The 10,446-nt window shown below is 49.5% G+C and overlaps 1 protein-coding gene across 1 annotated transcript; it reads right to left on the minus strand.

Moving 5' to 3' along the window:
- Nucleotides 1-223: 223 nt before the first annotated feature.
- LOC132825978 (putative uncharacterized protein BRD3OS) lies at nt 224-3,143 on the minus strand. The gene has a single exon (XM_060841685.1). The coding sequence runs from the start codon at nt 3,114-3,116 to the stop codon at nt 2,784-2,786; it is 333 nt and encodes a 110-aa protein (XP_060697668.1). The 5' UTR covers nt 3,117-3,143; the 3' UTR covers nt 224-2,783.
- Between the last annotated feature and the right edge of the window lie 7,303 nt (nt 3,144-10,446).

A 10,446-nucleotide genomic window follows, 5' to 3' on the forward strand; every position in this document is an offset into this window, starting at 1 on the left:
ATTTACCCTATCCATGCACTTCTTGATTTTATAAACTTCCATAAGGTCACTCCTCAACCTCCAATTCTCTGGAGAAAATAGCCCCATCCCATTCAGCCTCTTGCTATAGCTCAAACCCTCCAGCCTTGGCAACATCCTTGTCAATCTTGTCCGAATCCTTTCAAATTTGTCTTTTTTATAATAGGCATGGAAAACAAAACATTTCACTGTACTTAGGTACATATGACAATAATTAATCAAATAAATTTAATATTAAACACTAAGTTATTAGGTTATACAATCCTTAAAGGAGGGAGAGAGCTTCATGAGGGAATCAAACAGCACAAGCAACTGAAGGTATTTGGTGGAATTATTAAAAATCACAAATGCTGAAGAAGCTGGAAATCATTCGCTGTGGATTATCTGTGGCAGTTTTGTCAATGTGAAAATTGCTGTATGAGTAAAATTGTCAATTAAAAGCAAGCCTTGCTCAGTAAGGAGTAATGCTAGCACAATTCAATGCTTTAAATATGGTAATTCTACTCTAACACATAACTTCTGTCACTTTTTACACAGAAGAGAGTTTGTCCTGTATGGCTCAATACAGTCTCATTGCCTGTGTGGCCAGCAGACTCCTGAAAGATAGGAGACAATCTCATAATCCTGGCCTGATTCTCCCAGAAGGGTTCTATTACAGATTTGTTCTTCTGCTCAGTCCAAAACACTCATGCATTCCAGCTCAGGCATTGATCAATAAATAAAATCAGTTAATAAATAAATAAATTAAATAAATGCATCGACCAATGACTATTCCAGGCAGGATGAGTACAGAGAGAGTGATGATCTCTGCATAGGCCTGGTCTCCAAGCAGATTTATGCCAGCTATTAATCCAGGAGAGTCACTTTGTAAATACTGTGGATGTGCCTTGTGATTTGCAATATTGATCCAGATGTGTCTTTTTGGTGCTCATCTGGTTGCAGAGCTGCACTAAGTCATAAATACTCCAACTATAATGAATGTTGGTATTACTCCTGGTGTGAAAAGTCATTTAGACTTGAAACGTTAACTTGCTGTCTCTCCACAGATGCTGCCTGATCCAGTGATCTCCAGCATTTGCTGTTTGCATTTGATCTGGTATAGCTCCGGTTGTCACTGGAACTGTCTATCCATGTGTTACTCTGGGAGTTGCTCAGGTTGTTATAGATTGCCCTCATTTTTCGAACATTTGCTTTAGGCCAATTTGCTTTAACGATAGACCTACATTAGTTTTCGCTAACAGAGGATTTTTACTTTTATGAAAAAAGCATAGAGAGTGGCACCACTAAGCACTTTCCCTGGAAATGTATTTGGATGACGATCTTCCTCTCCCACCACCCTCCGGTTGTTACCGGGACCGTGTCCGTGTGTCCCTCCGGTTGTTACTGGGACCATGAGTCCCTCCGGTTGTTACCGGGACCGTGTGTCCGTGTCCCTCCGGTTGTTCCTGGGACCGTGTGTCCGTGTCCCTCCGGTTGTTCCCGGACCGTGTGTCCGTGTCCCTCCGGTTGTTCCCGGGACCGTGTGTCCGTGTCCCTCCGGTTGTTCCCGGGACCGTGTGTCCGTGTCCCTCCGGTTGTTCCCGGGACCGTGTGTCCGTGTCCCTCCGGTTGTTACCGGGACCGTGTGTCCGTGTCCCTCCGGTTGTTCCTGTGACCGTGTGTCCGTGTCCCTCCGGTTGTTCCTGTGACCGTGTGTCCGTGTCCCTCCGGTTGTTACTGGGTCCGTGTGTCCGTGTCCCGGGGTCGTTACCGGGTCCATGTCCTGGGTCCGTGTCCCGGGGTTGTTACCGGGTCCGTGTCCCGGGGTTGTTACCGGGTCCGTGTCCCGGGATCGTTACCGGGTCCCTGTCCCGGGGTTGTTACCGGGTCCGTGTCCCGGGATCGTTACCGGGTCCCTGTCCCGGGTCCGTGTCCCGGTGTTGTTACCGGGTCCGTGTCCCAGGGTCGTTACCGGGTCCCTGTCCCGGGGTCGTTACCGGGTCCCTGTCCCGGGTCCGTGTCCCGGGTCCCTGTCCCGGTGTTGTTACCGGGTCCCTGTCCCGGTGTTGTTACCGGGTCCCTGTCCCGGGGTCGTTACCGGGTCCCTGTCCCGGGGTTGTTCTGGGTCCGTGTGTCCGTGTCCCGGTGTTGTTACCGGGTCCCTGTCCCGGGGTCGTTACCGGGTCCGTGTCCCGGGGTTGTTCTGGGTCCGTGTGTCCCTGTCCCGGGTCCCTGTCCCGGGGTCGTTACCGGGTCCGTGTCCCGGTGTTGTTACCGGGTCCGTGTGTCCGTGTCCCGGGGTCGGTCCCGGGTCCGTGTCCCTGTCCCGGGGTCGGTCCCGGGGTTGTTCCCGGGTCCGTGTCCCGGGGTTGTTCTGGGTCCGTGTGTCCGTGTCCCGGGGTCGGTCCCGGGTCCCTGTCCCGGGGTCGGTCCCGGGTCCCTGTCCCGGGGTTGTTCTGGGTCCGTGTGTCCGTGTCCCGGGGTCGGTCCCGGGTCCCTGTCCCGGGGTCAGTCCCGGGTCCCTGTCCCGGGGTCGGTCCCGGGGTTGTTCTGGGTCCGTGTGTCCGTGTCCCGGGGTCGGTCCCGGGTCCCTGTCCCGGGGTCGGTCCCGGGTCCCTGTCCCGGGGTTGTTCTGGGTCCGTGTGTCCGTGTCCCGGGGTCGGTCCCGGGTCCCTGTCCCGGGGTCGGTCCCGGGTCCCTGTCCCGGGGTTGTTCTGGGTCCGTGTGTCCGTGTCCCGGGGTCGGTCCCGGGTCCCTGTCCCGGGGTCGCCGCTCTCTGACCCGGTTTACATCAATGAGCAAATGCGGGAGCGGCGTGAGTCTGGAGTCAGGCCTGTGCCGGTGAAGGTCCCCGGGCTCAGTTTGCTCCTGTCCCGGACCAGGATGGGCTGATTACCGAATTGTCGGTACCACACGCTGTGGCTGCGGCCCAGGAAACTGTCGGGTCCGGGGCCCGGGCCTGAGCCCAGCGTCCGCCGCTCCAGCTCCAGCTGCTGCTGCCTCCAGATCAGGAGCGCGGTGTCTCGGTACCGGAGCCGGGCGTAGCCTTCAGACACGGCCTTCTCGGCCAGCACAGTCCGCCCGCGGGAGGCCCCGGCCCCGGCCCCGGCCCCGCTCATTCCTCAGGCCGCCCCCCGAGAGACCATGGCAACACTGGCCCCGCCCCCGAGAGGCCATGGCAACACGGGCCCCGCCCCCCGAGAGACCATGGCAACACTGTCCCCGCCCCCGAGAGACCATGGCAACACTGGCCCCGCCCCCGAGAGGCCATGGTAACACTGGCCCCGCCCCCCATTGACCATGGCAACACTGGCCCCGCCCCCGAGAGGCCACGGCAACACTGGCCCCGCCCCCGAGAGGCCATGGTAACACTGGCCCCGCCCCCCATTGACCATGGCAACACTGGCCCCGCCCCCGAGAGGCCATGGCAACACAGGCCCCGCCCCCGAGAGGCCATGGCAACACATGCCCCGCCCCTCCGTTGGCCATGGCAACACATGCCCCGCCCCCTGTGGAGGTGGAGCGGGGAGTGTGAGATCAGTGTGTGCACATGGCGCCATTGTCAGGCCCTCCCTGTTACCCCACACACACCCTGCTCCTATTTAAATCATAAACAAACTCCCTCTTTTATTTATTCCAAGGACACGGGCCCGAATGTCAAACTTCTGTTTATTATTTTTATTCCTCTTTCTTTTGTTTTCATACTTTTTTCCCACACACATTACCTACCGCCTAACTGCGGTAGTGCTAGCTCTTCCCCCAGCCCCCACGGTGTGTGTGTGAGACACGTGTGTGTGTGAGACACGTGTGTGTGTGAGACACGTGTGTGTGTGTGACACGGTGTGTGTGTGAGACACGTGTGTGTGTGAGACACGGTGTGTGTGTGAGAGACACGTGTGTGTGTGAGACACGTGTGTGTGTGTGACACGGTGTGTGTGTGTGAGACACGTGTGTATGTGCGGGTGTGAGACACTGTGTGTGACACGGTTGTGTGTGTGAGACACGTGTGTGTGTGACACGGTGTGTGTGTGTGAGAGACACGTGTGTATGTGCGGGTGTGTGACACGGTGTGTGTGTGCGGGTGTGAGACACGGTGTGTGTGTGTGACACGGGGTGTGTGTGCGGGTGTGAGACACGTGTGTGTGTGTGAGACACGGTGTGTGTGTGTGACACGGGGTGTGTGTGCGGGTGTGAGACACGGTGTGTGTGTGCGGGTGTGAGACACGGTGTGTGTGTGCGGGTGTGAGACGCAGTGAGAGACACAAAATGCACGAATCTTTATTTAATTTCCACCACCAGGAAGAAGGGAAACACGCGAGTGGTCCAGTGACGAGCAGTGCCCGTCACATCAAAGGGCAATGCTGTGTGATCAAACAGTGAAGGGGAGGGCAGAGACTAAATCAAAATAGAGTTGGAGGGGGAAATGATGCACTCCACTCCCTGCGGCGCCCACCTCTCCCTGAACAACCCCAGGGTGTTGGTGGACACCATGTGCTCCTTCTCCAGAGACACCCGGGCTCTAACGTGGAAGAGGGGCAGGCAGTCGGCCCTCACGACCCCCTCCACGGCCCACTGCCTGGACCTGTTTATGGCCAGTTTGGCCAGGCCCAGGAGCAGACCCACGAGGAGGTCTTCAGACCTGCCCTCCCTCCTCCGTACCGGGTGCCCGAAGATCAGGAGCGTGGGCCTGAAGTGCAACCAAAAGCAGAGGAGGAGGTTTTTTAGAAAATCAAAGAGCAAGTGCAAACACCCACACCCAATATACACATGGTCCACGGACTCCACAGCGCCACAGAACAAGCAGTTGGGCTGGGAGTCCATGAACCACTGCAATCTGCGGTTGCAGGGGACTGCTGCGTGCAGCACCTTCCACCCCAGATCCCTGAGAGAACGGGATGAACACCCTCTTGAATGCCTGAATTGAACCTACCTGTGCCAACCCATCATTAAATTGTCGTAATACTATAGAAAAGAACAAGGAACATTCCAAAAGAATGATAATTACTTACTGGTTAGCCAACTTCAATGAGGTGAGAGTGGTCTAACCCAAATCACAGATTAGCTGACATTTTGAGTCTAACTGACCCTTTGTCAAAGCTTTGACTTGAAACGTCAGCTCATTTCTCTCCTTACAGATGCTGCCAGATCTGCTGAGATTTTCCAGCATTTTCTCTTTTGGTGTCAGATTCCAGCATCCGCAGTAATTTGCTTTTATCATAGATTAGCTGTTCCAGTAAAACTGTTCCAGGACAATAGGTTACCTCGACTTTCAGAAGGGTGAAGTTCAGGAGAAGAATCAAGAGGTCTAAGAAAAGGTAGAGTGAGTAAATGGAAACCAAAAATAAAGGCACTCACATAACAGATATCAAGTGGAGAACACAATTCTGATCCAGGCTGAAAATACAAAACTTGGAGGGGAAATGAGAAACAAGAGACGCAAAAGGACATGTGTGAAGAAAACGGCAGAAAACATAAAAGGGAATCCAGATTGCTTCAGTCTGCAAAAAACAAATAAAGGCACGGTAAAAGTGAGACTCAATATTGAGTTGAAGAATTTTAGGGCTTCAGCATCTCTCCCATGTTTTTTGCTCAACACCCACACACCAGGCCCTGTCATCACATGGTCTACCACCACAAACCAAACCACAGTCACCCACGAATGGTCCCCATTAACAGACTTACCTTCCTTTGTCTGCCCAACTGCTTTTCTCTCTCTCTGGGCTCCTTCTCCATCTATCATTTACTTCTCTCCCCTTCTCCCACCCCAGCTTTAGCATTTACAATATACCAATGTTTTCTTAATTACAATCCGTTCTGAAGATGGGTGACTGAATCTGAAATGTTAATTCTGCTTTGTCACCAGAGTGAGGCTGAGTAGTGACCAAAAGTAAGTCTCCAAATGGAGGCAGAGGATTTGGCTGAACCAGTAAAGGCTATTTGCAACCTCCTTTATCAAGAAAAATCTCAGCTCTGGGATCTCGCTACTTACAATGTATTATTTGGATGAAGGTACCAAATATATAATTATTAAATTTATTGATAACACAAAATAGGTAAGAACATACGTGTGGCGGAGACATAAGGTGGTTACAAACAGAGTTAGGTAGGATATATAAGAGGGCAAAATATTGACAATTGCAGAATGATTTAGAAAAATGTCATAGTCATAGGGATATGCAGCACAGAAACAGACCCTTCAGTCCAACTTGTCCATGCTGACCAGATATACTAAATTAATCTAGTCCCAATTGCCAGCATTTGGCCCATATCCCTTTAAACCCTTCCTATTCATGTACCCATTCAAATGCCTTTTAACTATTGGAATTGTACCAACCTCCATCACTTCCTGAAGAACGGTTACATCCGAAATGTTGACTTCTCCACCTCTTCATGTTGCCTGGTTAGCTGTGTTTTTCCAGCCTCCTGCCTGTCTGTTTTGGATTGCAGCATTTGCAGTTTTTTTGTCTCCACCCCTTCCTCTGGCACTTCATTCCATACACACACTACCCTCTGCATGAAAAAGTTGCTCCTTAGGTCCCTTTTATATCTTTCCACTCTCATTTTAAATCTATGCTCTTTCCCATCTTACTCAACCCCATCTGCCGTCTAGTTTTAGACTCCCCCCATCCCAGGGAAAAGACCTTGCCTATTTATCCTATCCATGTCCCTTATGATTTTATAAACCTCTGTAAAGTCACACCTCAGCCTCTGATGTTCCAGGGGTCATCCATTTTAATTGGAAGAACAGAAAAACAACATTTATATTTAGATAGAGACAGACTGCAGAATTCTGCAATACAGGGGATTTGGGTTTCCTGGTACATGTGAAGTAGTGGAATGCTGTTGTATATTTCAAGGGAATATAGTCATCGAGATGTACAGCATGGAAACAGACCCTTCGGTCCAACCCATCCATGCCGACCAGATATCCCAACCCAATCTAGTTCCACCTGCCAGCACCCGGCCCATATCCCTCCAAATCCTTCCTATTCATATACCCATCCAGATGCCTCTTAAATGTTGCAATTGTACCAGCCTCCACCATTTCCTCTGGCAGCTCATTCCACACACGTACCACCCTCTGTGTGAAAAAGTTGCCCCTTAGGTCTCTTTTATATATTTCCCTTCTCACTCTAAACCTATGCCCTCTAGTTCTGGACTCCCCAACCCCAGGGAAAAGACTTTGTCTATTTACCCTATCCATGCCTCTCATAATTTTGTAAACCTCTATAAGGTCACCTCATAGCCTCAGACGCTCCAGGGAAAACAGCCCCAGCCTGTTCAGCCTCTCTCTATAGCTCAGATCCTCCAACCCTGGCAACATCCTTGTAAATCTTTTCTGAACCCTTTCAAGTTTCACAACATTTTTCCCATAGGAAGGAGACCAGAATTGCATGTAATATTCCAACAGTGGCCTAACCTATGTCCTGTACAGCCGCAACATGACCTCCCAACTCCTGTACTCAATACACTGACCAATAAAGGAAAGCATACCAAACGCCTTCTTCACTATCCCATCTACCTGCAACTCTACTTTCAAGGAGCTATGAATCTGCACTCCAAGATCTCTTTGTTCAGCAACACTCCCTAGAACTTTACCATTAAGTGTATAAGTCCTGCTAAGATTTGCTTTCCCAAAATACAGCACTTCGCATTTATCTGAATTAAACTCCATCTGCCACTTCTCAGTCCATTGGCCCATCTGGTCAAGGTCCTGCTGTAATCTGAGGTAACCCTCTTCGCTGTCCACTACACCTCCAATTTTGGCGTCATCTGCAAACTTACTAACTGTACCTCTTATGCTCGCATCCAAATTGTTTATGTAAATGACAAAAAAATAGAGGACCCAGCACTGATCCTTGTGGCAGGTCTCCAGTCTGAAAAACAACCCTCCACCACCACCCTCTTAAAATCCCAGAGCAATATGGGATTTTAAATTTGTACTGCCCTCCGGCACACCCCTTTAAATTTATAACGGAAGCCTCTGCCTTCTACCTTTGAGCCAGTTCTGTATCCAAATGGCTAGTTCTCCCTGTATTCCATGAGATCTAACCTTGCTAATCAGTCTCCCATGGGGAACCGCTTTGTTACTTCTTCAAAAAACTCAATCGGGGATCCAAGATGGCGGTGACCCAGCAAGTCTGAGTCTACAGTGCTCCTCCCAAGACCTGGGCAAAGTGGGTCACCCACCCCCACCACACTCACCAACTCATTTATAATAGCTTTTATTTAATGTAATTAGTTGTTTAGTATTAAATTTAAACAATCTAATCTTTAGTAAAAATGACTAAAGGGAAGGGAGCCCACACCTCTCAACAAGCAGGAACCCCTCCCCCACCCTCTCCAGCTGCAGCAGAGGCGTCCACAGCCGCCCCAGGGGACTGACCTACAGTGGCAAGCCTTATGGGAATCATCTCCAAGCTGGATGGGAAGATCGACCCTTTCATTGAAGAATCCCGAAGTCGATGGGACTCACTCTCGGCCGCGCTGCAAAAGCACGACCGAGACATTAAAGAAATCGAGCGCCGAGTCGGGGGGCGGAGCTAAAGGCCGCGACCTCTGAAACTACAGCGCAATCGGCCGTGGATCGGGTCCGGACTCTCGAACAGCGAGTCCAGACCTTAGAGAATCATATTGATGACCTCTAATCGAGGTCGCCAAAAAAATATTCGTTGGCTGGGCCTTCCCAAACGGGAAGAGGAAGGCCAGCTTACAGCGTTTCTCAAGCAGTGGCTGCCACAACGTTTGGATCTGGAGGCTGGATCAGGCCGGGTAAGGGTAGAATGGGCCGACCGGGTCGCAATACGCATGCCCGGCCCGAACCAGCGCCCACACCCGCTCCTGTTCTGGCTGCAGAGCTATAGGGAGAGGCAGATACTCCTAGAAGCTTTTAGAAATCTTGGGAAAGATTCCCAAGCCATGATCTATAAAGGATCCAAGATCATGTTATTCCAAGACTTTTCCCCAGCTCTGGTCCGAAAGAGGAAGGCATTCGATGAAGCGAAGAAATGTTTAAGAGACTTAAATATTCAGTACTCCTTACGCTATCCAGCGACGCTACACTTTAACCATGAAGGATCCGGGAATAACTTCGGATCACCAGAAAAGGCTAAGGAATTTTTGGACTCTCTTAGATAAATTGTAAGAGACAATGGATGTTGGTTTGCCTTCCCCCCCACTCCAGTTTATATCCCCCCCCTTTTTCTTTTTTCTTACCTTACTGTTTAATATTATCTTGGGGGGGGGAGAGGGAATTATTTATGTGTTCTCTATTTAACAATTTTCTCCCCCCCTTGGGGTTGGTTTTTTTTATTATATGTATGTGTGTATGTGTATATATATATATATATATATATATGTGTGTGTGTGTGTATGTATGTGTGTATGTATATATATGTGTGTATGCATGTATATATATATGTATATATGTATATATAAGCCAGGGGGTTTAGTTAATGTTGGTGAGGGGAGGTGGTTACCTTATTCTATTTTACCTCTGTCTCTAGGAGCGGGGTTGTTTTCCCTTGCTATTTTGTATTATATTTTATTATTATTTGTTGAGGTTGTAGTTATATATGTTTATACATGGTATTACCATTACCAAATATATCTGGGTGGGGGGGTTGGGGGGGACGGAGGTGGGTAGGGTGCTCACTGTTAACTCTAGCTTTGCACTATATCTGAATTCTCCTCATCCTACTGAGGAGCACCAGGGTCAAGGGTGGGGCACTGGTTGGGAGAGGATATGATGGATCTTTGGAAAGGAAATGACACCCCGGGGAACAAGGGGGAAAATCTCCATTTAAATACTTTTTTTTATTATTTATAAATAGTTTTTTATTAAACTGTTGTGAGTGTATTAGAGAGCCTTTATTTTTGTGAATTTTATATGCTCTATGCTCGGGGTGTTTTGGATGGGGTTTCCGCTCCTGAGGGGTCTCGGATTTGCCCGGACGATTATGATTGATCAGTTGGTTAAGTGGTGCACCTGGAATGTCAAGGGGAGTAATTCGCCAGTCAAAAGGAAGAAAATATTATCAAGTCTTAAGAAAGAAAGAGTTGATATAGCTCTCCTACAGGAGACACAACTGTTGGATAAAGAACACTTGAAATTACGACAGGGTGGATTTGATCAGGCCTTTTTTCTTCTTTTAGCTTAAAAAGTAGGGGAGTTGTTATTCGTGTTCGGAAGAATTTCCCTTTCAAAATCCTAAATCAGATAAAAGACGAATCTGGACGATATATTTTGATTAAAGCCTTTACAAATGGAGAGGAATATGGGATTTTAAATTTGTACTGCCCTCCGGCACACCCCTTTAAATTTATAACAGTAGCCTTCTCAAAATTGATGGCTCTTGGTGCCCGTCATACAATTATAGGGGGAGACTTTAATTGTATTATGGATCCGGAAATAGATAGGATTCCCAAGAGTACTGCAGGAGTATCTCC

Source organism: Hemiscyllium ocellatum, chromosome 21, assembly GCF_020745735.1.
Source record: "Hemiscyllium ocellatum isolate sHemOce1 chromosome 21, sHemOce1.pat.X.cur, whole genome shotgun sequence".
Taxonomy (NCBI): Eukaryota; Metazoa; Chordata; class Chondrichthyes; order Orectolobiformes; family Hemiscylliidae; genus Hemiscyllium; species Hemiscyllium ocellatum.